The sequence below is a fragment of the Geotrypetes seraphini genome, chromosome 18 (genome assembly GCF_902459505.1).
Source record: "Geotrypetes seraphini chromosome 18, aGeoSer1.1, whole genome shotgun sequence".
NCBI classification, from domain to species: domain Eukaryota; kingdom Metazoa; phylum Chordata; class Amphibia; order Gymnophiona; family Dermophiidae; genus Geotrypetes; species Geotrypetes seraphini.
In genome coordinates, this window is record NC_047101.1 from 509165 (window position 1) to 526976 (window position 17812).

General features: G+C 41.3%; 1 protein-coding gene across 2 annotated transcripts; it reads right to left on the reverse strand.

The window, feature by feature from the left end:
* Positions 1-61: 61 nt before the first annotated feature.
* LOC117351616 (oocyte-specific histone RNA stem-loop-binding protein 2-like) lies at positions 62-17477 on the reverse strand. Of its 2 annotated transcripts, XM_033927149.1 has the most exons (6): positions 17365-17477; positions 16753-16851; positions 12982-13071; positions 6140-6235; positions 3703-3801; positions 62-754 (listed from the first exon to the last, which is right to left on the reverse strand). In XM_033927149.1, the coding sequence occupies exons 1-6, from the start codon at positions 17442-17444 to the stop codon at positions 613-615; spliced, it is 606 nt and encodes a 201-aa protein (XP_033783040.1). In that variant the 5' UTR covers positions 17445-17477; the 3' UTR covers positions 62-612. The 2 variants fall into 2 exon arrangements, with proteins under 2 accessions (XP_033783040.1, XP_033783041.1); XM_033927150.1 differs by lacking the exon at positions 12982-13071.
* Positions 17478-17812: the final 335 nt, after the last annotated feature.

A 17812-nucleotide genomic window follows, 5' to 3' on the forward strand; every position in this document is an offset into this window, starting at 1 on the left:
CCATTCAGTGGAACTTTTAGATGAATTGGTACTTTAGGACACTTCAGAGTCTGAGATAGTACATCTTGCTACACTTTTGGTAACTTTCACATCAGAAAAAGAACAAAAACTACAGTTATTTCAAGCATTGGGATAAGACACTGTCATTGTAAGGTTTGCATTTTTTTCAGATTGCTCCTGTGAGACAGTTTATTTTACTGCTCCCTGTGGTGTTACATATGGGTAGGAAAAAGCTTCCTCCTAGCAACTGACCATTGCTCCTCAGCCCATATAGTTCTGGTCCCATTTGTACACTGCAATTTAGTTAAATCCTAAAGAAAAAGCAACTTTCTTTCTTTGCAGTATTAGGGGTTTGGATTACCTTCTTCTGGGAGACAAAAGATTGGTTATTTTTTAATGGACATTTCGATTTGTTATAATTATACATTTCAATAAAGAAATAAATTCCTTCTGTCTAGAACAGCAAAACTACAGCAGATCAGCATAGTTTCAGTGCACAGCTGGAAAAACAAAGAATCCTTTCTCTGCTAGGTCTAAGCATATTTTCATTGTCCACCAACTCAGTGCATTTGAAAAGGCAGATGAGAACAGAGCATCATTTGCAAACTGCTCTTATAGAAAGAGTAGCCCTGGTGAAGGGTCCCAAGCATGAAGGGATCGACGCCACAACTTGATCTGCATATCCCAGGAGCGTCGACTATATCTCTTATATTTATTGGGGCTATGAGGGTGAATGCCTGGCTTTCGGAGCACCCTGTGAAGAGACAAGGATGAGAAAAGTGGTGGCAAAGCCTGCAAAAGTCAACCTTTTAAAGAGATTACATACAAATTGCCAGCCTGACAGAAAATATGCTTATTTCACATTTGTCCTTTTACATACCTGTTAAGGTGCTGTTACACCAGGGAGAAACCTACTTGCATTATTTCTGGAGTTTCAGAGCTATAGCTACCCCCCTGCCAGCTAAAACTACACTAATTACAGAACATAACATAAGAACATAAGTAGTGCCTCTGCCGGGTCAGACCAGAGGTCCATCCCGCCCAGCAGTCCGCCCCCGCGGCGGCCCAACAGGTCATGACCTGCCTTAATCACCAGAAGGGGCCCCCTAGGTTTCTCATCGAAGTCCTATCTTCCCATCAATGTCCTAATCCTCCGGCCTTGCACCTGCACGACCTGGTGAGCTGTCTATACTTATGCAACACCCCAGCACCTCCCTCAGTACCCCACGATCCCCTTTTCCCTCAGGAATCTGTCCAATCCCTGTTTGAATCCCTGTACTGTACTCTGCCGGATCACTTCCTCCGGGAGCGCATTCCATTTGTCCACGACCCTTTGGGTGAAGAAAAACTTCCTTGCATTTGATTTGAACCTATCTCCCTTCAGTTTCTCCGAGTGCCCCCTTGTACCTGTCGTCCCTTTTAGTCTGAAGAACCTGTCCCTGTCCACCCTCTCTATGCCCCTAAGTATTTTGAAGGTCTCTATCATATCCCCCCTGAGCCTCCTTTTTTCCAGAGAGAAGAGCCCCAGTTTATCCAGCCTCTCAGCATATGGGAAGTTTTCCAGCCCTCTTACCAGTTTTGTTGCCCTCCTTTGGACTCTCTCAAGAACTGCCATGTCCTTCTTGAGGTGCGGCGACCAATATTGAACGCAGTATTCCAGATGTGGGCGCACCATCGCTCGATACAGCGGCATGATGACTTCCCGCGTCCTGGTTGATATGCCCCTCTTGATGATGCCCAGCATCCTGTTGGCTTTCTTCGAGGCTGCTGGTGGTTTCATGGATGGATCCACTAGCACACCCAAGTCTCTCTCAAGTCCGGTGTCTTCCAGCAATCTCCCCCCCATTTTATACTCGAACAACGGGTTCTTTTTCCCTATGTGCATGACTTTGCATTTATCTACGTTAAAGCGCATTTGCCATTTGTTTGCCCAGTCCTCCAGCTTATCGAGGTCCCTTTGCAGTTCCTCACACTCCTCCCTGGTCCTAACTCTGGCGCAGAGCTTGGTATCGTCTGCAAATTTTATAACCTCACACTTTGCCTCCGTTTCCAGGTCATTGATAAATATGTTGAAGAGTAGCGGCCCCAGCACCGATCCCTGCAGCACACCGCTCGTGACTCCCCGCCAGTCAGAATATTGGTCCTTTACTCCGACCCTCTGTAGTCTACCTGACAGCCAGTGCTTGATCCATCTGTGTACATCCCCGCCCACCCCGTGGTTCCCAGCTTCTTAAGCAGCCTTTCATGTGGCACCTTGTCAAAGCAAGTGTAATCTCAAAATTGCCTAACAGGACTAAGTACTTGCTGAAAACTAGAGCAAAAGACAATACACACAACGTAACCAAGACTTTGCAGTAAATGTGGGTAGTTTTCAAAAAACAGTTCCCTTTATCTTCTTCCACCATTCACTAAAAAACTGGGGCCCATCAGTTATGTGTATGCCTAAATGTAATATTACTACAAGATGGATACACATGTGATCAACAGATAGCTTCTCTTTACCATTTTATGCTGCCTGATTGAGGAACTTAAAGATAAATACTAGTGTTGTGTCAACTTTAGCAAGGCAAGTGGATGATCTACTTATAATAATAACAGTTTATATACCGCAGGACCGTGAAGTTCTATGCGGTTTACAAAGATTAAAAGAAGGTACAAATAGATTGAACTTAACAGGGTGGAAGCTAGTGAATAACAGCTCAAGGGATCAGTTATTGAGGAGAAAGGGTTGTATGGGTCAGCTGCCTAGATATTTCCAATAGTCAATGGCTATATTTGTTCAGGTAGGACCCTAAATATCTAGTTGAGAATTTAGGATGGCAAAAGTCCTAACCTTAAACAAATGTGTGATCACTAGCAGGGCTTCAAGATATCACCGTGAATATTTATGAGACATTTGCATACACTGCCTCCATGCATGCATATTCACTTGTTGAGAACCCTTCCTCTATATGGATAAATATGACCTCATGGAGGTATTAAGGCCATACCAATATTTTGCCCAACACAGCACCAGCAATTAAAGAGCCTAGGGATGGAGTCAGGGATTGGTTTGTTCAGCCCCTCCAATCACAAGAGTGGCCTGCTGCTTTGGCCTTGGAACATTTTAGCTCTCTTAAGCAAGTTAGTTTTTGACCATAGCAGCTTGGTAGCTGAAGTTTTTAAGCAGCACTTATCCAGGTAGCACAGAAGCGCTTCTGAATCTTATTTAAAACTCCAATATTTTGTTCTGCAAGTTAAAATGCTTGTGAGATTAACATAACGTAGGATTTCTAGACCGCATAACCACAGAGCTCAGTGCGGTTTGCAAAAGATGACATAATAACAAAAGAAAAAATCAATATACTATAAATCTAATCAACCTAATGTTTTTGAAAAAAAGATAAGTCTTCAATTGTTTTCTGAAATGTAGGTAAGAATGTGATGTAAATAGCATCTGGTGAAAGTCTATCATGAAATGCTCCTTGAAATGATAGTTTGATATCATGGTACTTCTTACTTTTACAGCCCTTAACAGAGGGGAAAACAAAGAGGGCATGTGATTTTCTACTTTTCCTTTGAGAAGCGATCAGAAATCTCTCAGCTAAGTTCAATGGAGCCATGCCGAAGGCAACCTTATAGCACAAACAGCCCAATTTGAAAACTATGTAAGCTTCAACAGCATGACAAGACATCTCTGATAAAGAGGCAGAATGCTCTCACCTAGGGACCTGCTCCACATAGCGTTGGTAGCCAATGGTGTTTTTCCCATAGTCAATCTGTTTCTGTCTCCTCTGAAGAGTTGCCACATCTGTCTCATATCTGGATAAATATAGAGCATTTGTTGAGCTTTAGGATTTGGAAATATAGCCTTCATTAGTACTGGAATCGCAGCTTATGTACAATCCAAAACAGTCACTCAATTGTAATTCTGAACTATGATGGGAAAGAATTATTACCAAATGATGCAAAGTGATCTCTAATTTTCCAGGACTGCTGCAAGAGTTTCCACACTAGCAGCTCTCCCCCCTCTGTTTCTCATCTTTGAGTCCTGACTGAGCTGAAATCTTCTACAGTCTCTTTCTCTCATAGCACTGGGGAGTGGAAATGGCCTGCAGGACTGTAGTCTGCAGACCTCTGCTGTAGAATACATATACAGGTATTTAGATCCAAATAGAGAATGACACGGTAACAAAATTCATCACCGTTCCCGTCCCCGCGGATAACTGCGGGAAACCATCTTCATGTCATTCTTTAAGGAGAGAGGGAAGAATCAGTATGAATGGCCACAATCACTGACCCTCAAGCTTTGCTTTGAAGAATGCTGGTGTAGAAGGACTGAGGCTGAAATAGACACTAAAAAATGAAATGGGATTATTTCCCGCGGGGACGGGAACAGTGATGAAATTTGTCACCGTGTCATTCTCTAGATCCAAACAATATGTTTATTAAAAGTTTTAACTGCAGCATTTTGTACTGTATTCACTTTGCCTATGTTTTTCCAGGAGTACAGCCTCCATAAGGTACACACACCACTCATAGTATCTTATTTCCAGGACAAGCAACAAAATCTGTTATACTCTTTTGGAATTTGCCAGGTACTTGTAACTTGGATTGGCTGCTGTTGGAAACAGGATACTGGTCTCGAAAGAAAAACTTTTAAAAGAGCATTTTTAAATAGTACTAAGGCAATGATTTTCTCAAGTTGGATTGCTGTGATATTATACTCTGGTTGTTCTAATTCTAGACTTGGACGATTGCAAAAATCCCATAAGACTGATCCAACTAGACTAGAATATTTTATCATGTCTCCCATTAATTGAATTACATCAGTTGCCAATATGGACATGTATTAAGCGGGGAAGGGCAGGAGAATCGGGGCAAAGTAGAGCAGAAGGAGAATCGCGGCTTGAGTTGGGGCAGAGAGCAGGAGATTCAGGGCAGAGCAGTCGGAAACGACGTAAATGACTGGTCCCCAGCAGTCGCTTGTTTGCTCATCGGCCAGCCCAGTCGGTGTTGCTTTTTTTTTTTTTTTTGGTGAATCACTGCCTGCCTACAGTTGAATGCTGTTCCCCCTCATTTGCATGCGCGGCTCAGAGGATGATCGGGACAGAGGTTAGTAAATCGGGTTGGAGGGAAATCGGGTCGTAAAGGGGTCACTAAGTGGTCAGAACTTGATCGGTGGGCTTAGTGAATTTAGCCTTTAGACGCTCTCGTTGCTGGGACATGCAGGCAGCGATTCCAAGTTTATTTAAACATTTGTTAAACCGCCTATACAATGTTTCTAAGGGGCGTATAATAAAATTTTGGTTTACACATATACAATGTTCAAAGGACTTAAATAACTCAAATAAACGAGTTCAATAGGTGAAGGGTAGGAACTACATTATAGAAGAGAAAAGCTACAAATAAGGTTTAAAAAAAAAAAAAAAAAAAGAGAGCCACTGAAGGCAGAAGGAGGTAAACTTGGACCCTTCTCCACCCCCCTCCCTCCGGGAAGAATTTCCTCTGACATCAGCTCCGACATTAGAGGGAAGCCCCCTGGGTCGGCTTCAACGGGTGGGTGGAGAGCAGGAAGGAAGGATCCCCGGCGGGTGGCTTCATCGGGCGGGCAGGCAATATCCTTGGCGGCGGCCAGTGCCATGTATCCCAACAAGTGGCTCGTGTCCGTACTTGTGTGTTGAGAAACATTGTTGTAAGTAAAGGCAGTGCATCAGCTTCCTACTGCCAAGGACACCAGGCCAACTAGAACCCACAGGTGTTTTCTCCTTATCTCTGGATGTCTGGCTTTTGTTGCCTTTTGTCAAGGTTACCCATGCTAGCCAATTTCAACCTTGACCTTTCAAAGACATCTGTTCTTTAGGGCTTGACTGATCCACTGCTGACAAGTGATTATTATGCCTCCATCCACTTTGTTAGTGTTCATCTCTCAATATTCATTCTCACCTCAGGAATCCCAGATCTGCTTAACTATGACATGAGCAACATTCCCGTCCTGCTCTTAAATTTTTACCTCTAATGATATAATGACCTTTTTGGCTAGCAATTACCTCAGTCTAACAAAAAAAACAAAAAAAAAACAAAACCCAAAAACCTCAGTAGTAGAAATTCAAATCCTTTTGATAAGAACAAAATGAAAACCAAAACAAAACCCACAAACCTGTCATGTATCCAATCTGGTTTGGCTGGGTCCGAATCTGTGCCAACTCCAATGCTGACCATACCTACACCATAGAGAGATGTGGATAGGAATGTTCTGTCCCAAACAGAAAAAGAGAACAGCAGCTGTTTGATTAGACATATTTAAACCCATCTGTAACTATGGTAGGTGATCTTCAAACTGAATTCGAAAGAAATCCTCAAAATCATCATCTAAATTGTTTTCAAAATGTAACCATACAAACCATTTCCAACCTAAGAGTGTTTGTATTATATCGTATATAAACTGCAGTTACAATGTACAAGGTATGGAAAAAACTGAACTTTATTAAAAAGGTTCAATGTAGCATTCAAAACAGTCAAAATCAATAAAGATATAAAAATGGTTCTCGGGTGCGAGTCCATAGAACCCAACACGGTCTGTATTTAGGAAAACACTCCTTCCTCAGAGGTCCTAAGCAAAGGTGATAATGGGGAAAATACAAAATGTTAGTGTAGGTAGTGTGTACATTGTAAAGTGACTTGTGGTGCTATATCAAACCATATAAAGAAAATGTGAATACTATGAATAAGGGTAGACATGGAAGATGAGAAATAATAATAAAAGATCATGTGGATGTGAATGTCAAAAAACCAAAGAGGTGAGATGTATAAAATATGTATTCTCTTAATTCATGCTTTTCCGCAGCGTTCTTCCACTTTCGTTTTCACACCTCTGAGGAAGGAGTGTTTTCCTAAATACGGACCGTGTCAGGTCCTGTGGACTTACACCCGAGAACCATTTTTATATCTTTATTGATTGACTCAATTTTGAATGCTACATTGAACCTTTTTTAATAAAGTTCAGTTTTTTCACACCTTGTACACAATATCTGCAGTTTCTTTGTTTTTATCTTTTGACTTTGAGCTGCAGTTCGTTTGGATAGTGTTTTGTTGTTTTGTATTATAATCATATATCATACTTTTTGATATAGCTTTCAATCCTTAACCCTACTCCTCTGCCCTCCAACCCAGCCAGCTGATTAACTGCTCTCCTTACTGTATCCACGACATCTTGTTTGTCTGTCTTGCCTATTTAGATTGTAAGCTCTATCGAGCAGGGACTGTTTTCTTACTCTTTCTGACTCTGTATAGCGCTGCGAGTGTCTGGTAGCGCTATAGAAATAATTAATAGTAGTAGGTGAAATTTTAACCCGTTCTGGGCTCTTTTGGGAGAAGGGATTAAACAATTGAAGAATTAAATATGTTTTCATGCAGGGAGATGTTCAGACACCCTTCGGAGCTCTGAACATCTTTCCTGTCTCACTTAGTATTCTATCCGTCTGCAACCAAAATACTTGAGATATCTATCCCAGTATAGAACTAAGGGCACAAAACAATCTGGTGTCATGTCAGCATGCTAAATATTAGTTTCATGGAGCAGCTGTAACTCATTGGACTTATGCAGTGAAGATGCCACAGTTTAATTGTACAAGGTGGTGGTAAAAAGCAGCCAACAGAACTGGGTTTACAAAGGGCTTAGAAAATGGTTTATTGATCTTTTTTCCAGGAACTTACATGACAAATAAAATCAGCATAAAAACACTATTAACCATATGTCAGTTAACTACTTAATTTCTTTAGTCACCGCTTCTTACTAAAAAAAAAAAAAAAAGATTCTACAGAAGGATATTTTCAAAAGTTTTTAAAAACTCTGTAAATTATTAATAAATCTCAATTGATCGACCGTATTGTTCCAGATCCTCACTCCCACTATTGAAATAGCCATAGCACTAGTGCTCACATTTCACTTTATCCCATGCATAGACAAGCGCATTGCTACCTCTGACCTCAATCAATGTGGATACAGCATCATAGGATGGCTGAACCTAAACTTAAACATGTCAATACAAATTCAACATATTGTGCAAAATGCTTATGGCAAACTACTGGGTCAGAGGACTAAAACAATATCTGAACTATCAAGAAATGTCCATGTAATATCCCCAGAACTCTCTATTTTGGACTACTGCAATGCAATCTTACTAGGCATGCCTAAGTACATGATCAAGTCAAAAATAGGAGAGGTGAGGATGATTGTACAAACAAAATTTTCAGGGCTGAGAAGTCAAAGCAAAATATATAACACAGAGAGAAGACTTCTCAGAAGAAAGGTCACAAACTTATTTTTAGAAAAATATTCAGTTACTGTAAAGAACACTTAGGCATACACTCAGAATATGTGTAGTCCGACCAAGAGCCAAAACTCCTATAGCCGAACCCACCATCCCATCATTGTGTATGGCTATTAAGTGTTGAAAATAAGGTGTTCTTCTGAAATATCTGACTAAATTTTTCAATGGCAGGAAGGATAAAGAAATCCTACTTAACTTAAATTTGTTAGGAGGTCCCGACATGGGCCATGTTTCGTGGTCTTTTTCAAGGATCCCAGAGGGAAGAAATGGAAAAAATTCCAATGCCAGAGAAAAGCAGGGTGATGTAGACAAGGAGATAATTCTAAAAGATAAGGAGAGATAACAAAGCTTTAGAATAATGGCTATGCAAAAATTCAAGGCTGTGTATAAGAGAGAACAGTAAAGACTGCACAGGGAGGATACTTGCCATAAATTTAAGAAACAGATTTGTGGCGTGATGCTGAAGTTTCCAATGCTTCAAGGGAATTGTGGCAGAACACCGCGGGGTTTAAATGTCATAGGGTAAAAGGCTAATCATAACGGAGTCACATGAACAGAACAGCTGAGGTACACTGGCAAAAAGCTGATGCAATAGTACATTGTTCTAAAAAACTTCGGCATCACGCCACGAAGCTGTTTCTTAAATTTATGGCAAGTATCCTCCCTGTGCAGTCTTTACTGTTCTCTCTTATACACAGCCTTGAATTTTTGCATAGCCATTATTCTAAAGCTTTGTTATCTCTCCATTTCTTAGCGGCCAGACTACAGAACACTACGACAACACTTTGCTCGAGTCAAGAATATTTGTTGGAAATATCATCTGTGGTGGAACTCTCTACCAAAGGAATTAAAACCAGAAAAAGATACCAAAAAGTTAAAGAAAGGAATGAAGACCTTCTTTTTCTCAGACTACTTTAATTAATACAAGAATAATCCGGGAGGGTAATTAATATGGTGGAATTAGCTCACTACTTCATAGTTCATACATGATAGGATGAAGCAGGATATACAAAGGAAGTTTAAATTATTATACATTTAAATGACAAATATAAATTTAAGTATGTATATTTATAGAGATTAATTAAATAAATCCCACACTGTTCCTTGTGAACCTGGGCAAGTCACTTAATCCCCCATTGCCCCAGGTACATTAGAGTGTGAGCTAGTGCTGCCCGATTCAGGAAAAAAATTTTTTCTTTGATTCAGCCTACTGAATCGATTTTTCAATGCGATTTTCCTGCGCAATTGGATGTTTTTTTCAAACATCCTGGTGGGTTTAAAGCCTCTTCACCCACTCCACCCCCTTTGCCCTCTCCCACCCACACTGGCGCTGTGGTGTAAACAAATCAAACAAAAAAAGACTTCCTCTCTCTGTTAAATCCTAGCTCACGTTCGTAGTCCAACACCAGCTCCGACAGGATACATTTTTCAAATCTGACATATTGCAATCACAAAACAGAAAATAAAATTATTTTTTCTACCTTTTGTTGTCTGGTCATTCAAATCATTTTGGTCCCAGGCTATGCGACAAACATCTTCTGATAACTCACTTGACAGGGTCTCTTGCCCATTTGTTTTCTTCTTTCTCCGTGCTAACTATCCATCTTCCATCTCTGTCCTCCCCTTCCCTCCCCCAGAGGTCTGGTATCTTTCCTTTTTTTCATCTATTCCTGTAGCTGCAGCGATGGACCCTACCATCCCCAGATCCACCATCTCTCCTTTTCTCAACTACCCTTTCATCCAGCATCTCTCCCTCCTTCCCCACCAGCTCTTCCTTTCTCTTTCTAACTACCCTCCTATCCAGTATCTCTATCCCCCCACACCATCCCTTATGTCCAGCTTCTCTCCCTTTCTGTTCCTTCCCTCCCTAAATCTCATTATCCATCTCTCTCTCTCCTGTTTTTAGATCCATTATTTCTTCTATCCCTTCCCCATCTCCCCTGTCCATGATATCCCCCAAGTCCATCTCTCCCTCCCCCAAGTCCATCTCCCCTCTCCATGATCTCCCCCCTCCACAAAGTTCATCTCTCCCATCCATCTTCTTCCCATCTCTCCTCCAGTCCACCAACTCCCTCAAGTCCATCTCCCTTCTCCCCCCATCTACCTTTATTTTTATGTTACAACATGTGCCAGTGGTGGTAGTGATTTAGCAATCCACTCCTGCCGCCACTCCTTGCATCTTCTCTCCCGCCCTCAGTGAAAATTTCCTGTTTCGACTTGGCTGGCCGAATGGAGAGAAGATGCCCGGAATAGCAGCAGGATAGTGAATTCCATTCACTACTGCTGCTTTTGCCTGACCAGGGAGGAGAGGAGAAATACTTCTGGCCGTAGAGAAGAGCGCCTTGCTGCCGCCGATCTACACGCAGAGACCCATTCGGGCTTTCCCTCTGCCACTAGAGTCCTTGCTTCTGATGTAACTTCTGGGTTTTCAAAACCAGAAGTTACATTAGAAGCAAGGACTCCGGTGGCAGAGAGAAAGCCCGAACAGGTCTCTACAAGGGGGCCAACGAATCAGTAAGTTTGATTTTTTTTTTGGGCAGCACTAGTGTGAGCTCGAGTACCTGAATGTAAACCACTTAGGCTATAAGTGATATATAAATACATAAGTAAAATGAAGGGATATAGGGTTATAGTATTCTTTATTTAAAGGGTTGACCGGGTAAGTGATTTGTACACACACATATATATATATATATATATATGAATGCTGGACATCTCAAAAACAATCTAATTCTGTATGCAACACCATTACTAAACTATTTTATCATAACTCCAGCAGTGTTAAGTTACTCCTTGACTATAGTTCATATATTGTGTGCCATCATTACTGAAGTTAATGTTCATATTTCCATCAAAGCTGCTCATGTAAATCACTCTGAATTGACTTCAGTCATTAGTTAGTTGGTATAGAAGCTTTAAATAAACAATAAATGCAAGTTTGGTCAATAAAATTGTTTGAACATAAATAAACAATACCGTGGTCTTAGATGGATGGCCTGAAATATCAGCACTACTATCTTAAAGGCTACATGAGATTTAACAGGTCAGGTAGCCAATACAGCAAAGGGGTTACATTTCAAATTTACTGCCACCACAAATTAATCATGCAGCCACGTTTTGTATTACTTGCAGAGCTCTATATCTGGATGACATCCCCAAGTCTAAAGCATTGTAATAATCTAAACACTATGGGCCTGGTTTACAAAGCCGCACAGCAACAGCCCCGAAGCCCTTTAAATCTCTGGGCTTCAAGGCCAGCAGGCCCTATATTTTGAACTACAACTCTAAAGTCATAGGGCGATAGCATCGGTTTCAAACTGCTTAAGAGACACATGAAAAAATGCAGACTTTACAGATAACAGCTGTTCTCTCAGGGAGAGAAGTGAACCTTATCTCAACAACTTCCAGCCACAATGGATCCTTAACTCTTCCTAACAGTAGTATTAGCAAAATTCAAAACTAATTTATAACACATCTGTAAACACGCTGTCAATTTATTTGTCAGACATTGGAAAGAAAAATTAAACATGGTCTGCATACAATTCCTGAAATACATCATCTAATGAAGATGAAAATGAAGTGCTGATAATGCAGATTCTTGTGGGATGCATTTCCCTATAAACGCACTACCTTTGCTTTTCACCTGTACAGTAGAAACGCTTCCGTACATGAACAAATCGGTTCCCAACCAAAAAGTTCATCAAAATTTTGCACCTGGTCACAACCATACAATCGGGTACCGAACAAACACAGCCCCGGCCATTTTCTCCTTCCACCTCGTAAGCGCCAATGTTTTCCCATTTTGTTTGCGTACATGTACTTCCTTCACACCGGAAGTCGACTCATGCAAGGTTAGTTTTCTTGGCTGTTTACGGTAAGTTTTTATATAATCAAGGATTTTTCAAACTTTGATTTTTTTTTCTGTGCTTAAAACTCATTAAAAAATGTTTACAGTGAACGGTTCGTAGAGGTCTAGTATAGACTCATGCAGTGTTAGTTTTCTCAGTTTTATTCAAGGTTTTTATATTTAATTTCATAGGGTCTGGAATGGACTAATCGTATTTACACACAATCCAATGGGGAAATTAGATTCAGGTCGCGACCAGAGTTTTGGAACAAATTATGGTTGTGATCACAGGTACCACTGTATTGATCTATCTTGGAAATAAGAAACAAACCGCATACTGTGGCCAGTTTACCTAGCAAGATCTTATCAACCATATCAAAAGCTGACAACATGTATAATGACACCACACACAAAGTTTTATTTTTATCTATTCACTTCAACTCATCTACCATAGAAACCATCAATGATTCTACACTGTCCTGTTCAAAAACCATATTGATGACAATCCAATAAATTCTTTTGCCCCACAAAGTCCTCAAGTTGTGTAAGAGCCACCTTTTCAATGATCTTCGCCACAAATGTCTTGTAATTCCCTAAAACAGTAACATCCAGATTCTCTCTCTTTAACAATGGTTTAACTGTTGCAGTTTTGTGTAGTATATTATTTAACCTTACACACAGAAGCGATGGAAGCTTCCAGTAGCTTATGCCACCATTGAAAATGTTCTTTTTGACTAATTCTAAAATATCTTTTTTAGTTTTGAAGTGCCCTGGTCTCAGCAGTTATACTTGCATGATAGAACATCATTTCATGATACAAACCTATGTAACCAGGTCCTTTCTGGCTCTGCAATAAGAGATTCTTCAAAGTTGGGTACAAAAGAGGCATGAAATCGAGACCTGCAAGTCCCACTGATAAAAAAAAAAAAAAAAAAAAAAGATAAAAATGTAAATATTCATGCTACTAATGGATATAAAATTTAGCTCCAAGAACAGCTCAACAGTTAAAGAGCAATAGTGATTTTCTGGCATCATTCCGCAGAGGAGAGAGTGCCGTAGTAGTTCGAGCCCAACCATCCCATAATGAATGGAAACACGCAGGAGCGAGCTGGTCACCTTTATTTTACTTAAAACTAAGAATTTATTATGGGGGACAAAAAGACCTCAAGCGCTCACAGCTACTTGTTGTTAGAACTTGTCTCGACAAGTTAGCTGAATGTGAGCTATCACTGGTCTAAAAAAAACAACCCTTTTTTATATTTAGTACTTAATACTTCTCTTTTTCAATCAATTATTTTTTCTTTTAGTGTTCATCTAAACACTATGTGTAATTTCATATTCCTTATAGGAATCCAAGCTGAACAGGTGTGGTACTGTAGTGTTAGAGCTACAGCCTCAGCACCCTGAGGCTGTGGGTTCAAACTCTGTGCTGCTCTTTGTGACCCTAGGCAAGTTGCTTAATCCTTCACTGTCCCAGGTACATTAGATAGACTGTGACCCCATTGGGGCAGATAGGGAAAATGCTTGTTGTACCTGTATGTAACTTGCTTAAGTGTGGTTGTAAAACTACAAAAAGGCCGTACACAAGTCTCAATCCCTCCCCCCCCCCAAAAAAAAAAAAACCAACCCAAAAACTTTCCCCTATCAAGGGCCTTTAAGTCATCTTTTGTCCAGCAGGTTGCTGAGAGAGATAAAGGCATACAGACTGGAGGAATGCATAGACCAACATCTCATCTCAAAACAAAGGCACAAAATTCCAGATCAGCTCTCATAACTTAGCTGGGAACCAGCCCTGTGCCAGTACTGTAATATGGAAGACCCAAATTACTATCTCACATTAAATCTTCCATGCCACATGCAGTCTGAAGTGATGTTCAGTCCTCGGAATGAGGAATCCCTATTGTTTAACAGGCACCTACAGGCTGGAGCAAGCCTGCATTACTTGGGCCCTAGAATGAGAAATGGTTAATGGACTCCCAATCAAGGGCATTTCGCAAAGGCAGGGCTGCATTAGGAGGGTGCCTGTGAATGTGGAGTGGAGTTTTCTTGAGCCTTCAGAGGATGATCAGGCAGAGAACACAAAGGGCAGCGGGAAACAGATAAAGCCAAAATATACAAGGATTGAATGAAAAGTATTCCTCCACCCAGATGGCATTACCGATGGGCTACAAGTGTTCACTTGCTCTTTGAAAACTCTTCCTTCATCTCAGTTGGCAAGCAGTGTCTGTGTAAAGAGGCTGTTGCCATTGCTTGTGAAATGAGCATTTGGAGCTCTTTAGGCAATGTACCATCCACTCTCCCTTACAGATCCTATGGATTTGTCCTACACTTCCTTGAATTCAGATCCAGTCTTTTTCCATGAATTCACCACCCTTTCTGTGAAGAGTTCCTTTCTTAAGTTATTCTTGGGTCTTTCTCCTTTTACCCTATGCACCCTCATTCCAGAGCTTTCTTTCAACTGAAAGCGACTCGCCTCATGTCTTTTTATGCCATCCCTATCATAGTTTCACTCTCACCTTTGATTGATTGATTTATATTCCGCATATCCTATAAATTCTATGTGGATTACAAATCATTCAGGTACTCAAGCATTTTTCCCTATCTGTCCCGGCGGGCTCACACCATCTAATGTACCTGGGGCACTGGGGGATTAAGTGACTTGCCCAGGGTCACAAGGAGCAGTGTGGGATTTGAACCCACAACCCCAGGCTGCTGGGGCTGTAGCTCTAACCACTGCACCACACACTCCCCTTGTAAAACATACATTTTGAGATTTTTAAGTCTGTCCCCATACATTTTATGAACAGAGACCACTCACCATTTTAGTAGCCTCCCTCTGGACCAATTCCAATTCATTATCTTTTTGATGCTATTGTCTCCACTACTGTACACAGTACTCTAAATGAGGTCTCTGAGACTTCAAGGCATCACCACCTCCTTTTTTCCTGCTAGCCATGCCTCTCCTTATGCATCCTTTTGGCTACATGTTTAGCCACCTTAAAATCACAAGTGATCACACTCAAGTCCCACTCATCTTCTATGCAAGTATTTCACTCTGCATTTTTTTAGCATTATTCTGGTCTATTCTTCAAGCTTCATTAGGTCCCTCCTCATGTTATTCACACCAGGGGTGCCTACCCTATTACAGATTTTGACATCATGTGCAGAGAGACAAACCTTGCCAGAACGTCCTGCCACAATATCACTCACAAAACCATTAAATAGAACAGTCCCAAGAACTGAACCTTGTAGAACATCACTGGCAATATCCTTTACCACTACTCAACTCAGTTAGTCACTATAGGGCCCAGACTGAGGGTACTCGGTTTATTTATACTCCTCTACACAGAACTGTCTCAAAGCTTTACTGACCGTTGGAGGAGTCCCTTCAACTGCAGGTTATGATGACTGTTGATGTGACTGCTGTGTGTCGCTAAGTCAAAAAATGTAAGAACATAAGAATTGCCTTTGCTGGGTCAGACCAGTGGTCCATCGTGCCCAGCAATCCACTCACGCGGCGGCCCCCAGGTCAAAGACCAGTGCTCTAAATGAGTCCAGCCTCACCTGCGTACATTCCAGTTTAGCAGGAACTTGTCCAACTTTGTCTTGAATCCCTGGAGAGTTTTTTCCCCTATAAAAGACTCCAGAAGAGCGTTCCAGTTTTCTACCACTCTCTGGGTGAAGAAGAACTTCCTTACGTTTGAGGCACACCACTAGTAACATTCCTGTCCTCAGAGTGATCTCCATTGACCACTACCCTCTGTCACCTTCCACTCAAGGAGTTCCCGACCCAGCCCATTGCTTTGGGGACCATCCCAAGGGCTCTCAGATTAGAAGCTGATGTGACTTTCCCAGCTTAGATTGTGAGTCCACCAGGCAGAGAAATAAAGTCATGTATCCATATATGTAACTTGCTTTGAGCTTAGATTTGTAAAAAGGTGAGCTATAGATCTCAAATCCCAAATGTAATCATAAATAGTTTAAAAGATTTGATATTCCATGCTTCATGTCAGAGTGGATTACAATAAAAACATTAAATTAAAAACAAATATAGTACATGATGGCAGATAAAAAGGCCACCGAGTCATATGCTTTTGAAGTTTGATCGTCCTTTTAAGGATGTTTTTAGCTCATGCTAGTTTGGCCATTGGTCTTTTTTTTCATTTTCCCCTTTATCTATTCTTTATCCAAATATTGTAGTTCCTCCCCATTTCCTCTCACTCCAGTAAGTCAAGTCTATTTATTCGTCTTCATTTTAATGTCCATTGTCTTGTATTTTATAATTTTAAATTCTGTAAAACCGCTTTGAATTGCGATAAGGCGGTATATCAAAATTTTAATAAACTTGAAACTAAGTCCTATTCATTTTGCCCAGTAAGATGGTTAGGGTTGTAACTATTGCTCCTTGCAAGTTACACTCCCCTCACCCCACCATAGGCCTTTTCTGAAATATAAACGTGATTTAACTTTTGATTTGAGTGGAAGATGCTCTGTATTTCAAGTCGATCCTATTTTTAACTACAGAGTACTTCCAATTAGCAACTTATAAGGCCACTAATTAAATTAGCATGCATAGTAATGAAACAGTCTCACCCAAATAACCCATCCTGAGCAAGACCAGGGTCTACCAGCATCCGGGGCCCTGGAAACCAAGGCTGCAGAGAGGAATGCTCAGCAAAAGGCACCTGCAGCCTAAGAGAAAGAAAAAGTAAGAAGCACCACCTTAAGTAAACCTCTTCAGGCAGTTAATAAATTCATATTGATTTCATACTCCACACATGATCTTGCCCATTAAATGTGAAGAGACTTCTCAAGAAAAGGGAGTTCCTATTTTGCCAGATAGCCCTCTTTTTAAGATGGTGGAGCTTTTTTGTATGGTGCTTTCTGTGTTTTAAATTGCTATAAGATAGGCATATCTGGGACCTGCTTCTTGTATTCCTTGCCCTCCCCCACCATTCAACTAGTTGACTCTTTCTTACTTCACCATAAAACTTGCAAAAATTCTATGACGCCTCCCCCCCCCCCCAGCTTGATCCACCACCTCTTTTCTAAAACTCTCCATTTTTAAGTATTGATTCAAACATATTTATTTCCTCCATAAGACTGTGCACTAGAAACCTTGTCTTGCTTTATAGCTTTGATCCTATAAGCAAATGCAATGGATACATTCCATAATAACAGTATCAAGGACCTCCCACTTTATACCATGGTCCATCCAGTCCAGGAGAAAAGCAAGCCGGAGCAGCAGAAACCCCGCCTGGCAGCTCCCACGCCACTCGCTCCATCTTCAAAGAGACCGCCCCCCAGGCCCGCCCTCCCCCCCCATTTCAACGCGAAGAGCTGGGCGGGGCGAGAGCTGCAAACTCTGTCCTGCACCTCTGGCGCTCTCTACAGGAAAGCGAGGAGATCGATCCGCGTGCGGCTGGCGGAAGTGCTTGTCGCGAGGCAGAGAAGATCCCTGTGTAGCAACAAAAAGGGTCCGGCTGGAAACGGAGGCGCATTTGATCTGCGCGGCTAATGATGGCAAAGGCAAGAGAGAGGGTGGAATTTAACCTAGTAGATGACGGCAGATAAAGACCCGAATGGTCCATTGGTTGGGTTTTTGTTTCCCCTTCGTCTTAGCTATTTCTGGACAAGAATCCAAAGCTCGTGA

Bases quoted from the DNA above. Each gene is read 5' to 3' on its own strand.
- LOC117351616 (XM_033927149.1), bottom strand. From the start codon at position 17,444: ATGGAGCGAGTGGCGTGGGAGCTGCCAGGCGGGGTTTCTGCTGCTCCG. The intron at 13,072-16,752 runs GTGAGACTGTTT...TTTTTTTATCAG, and splicing joins GCTCAGGATGGGTTATTTGG to TGGGACTTGCAGGTCTCGAT. The intron at 3,802-6,139 runs GTTTGTGGGTTT...ATATTTATCCAG, and splicing joins CCAGATTGGATACATGACAG to ATATGAGACAGATGTGGCAA.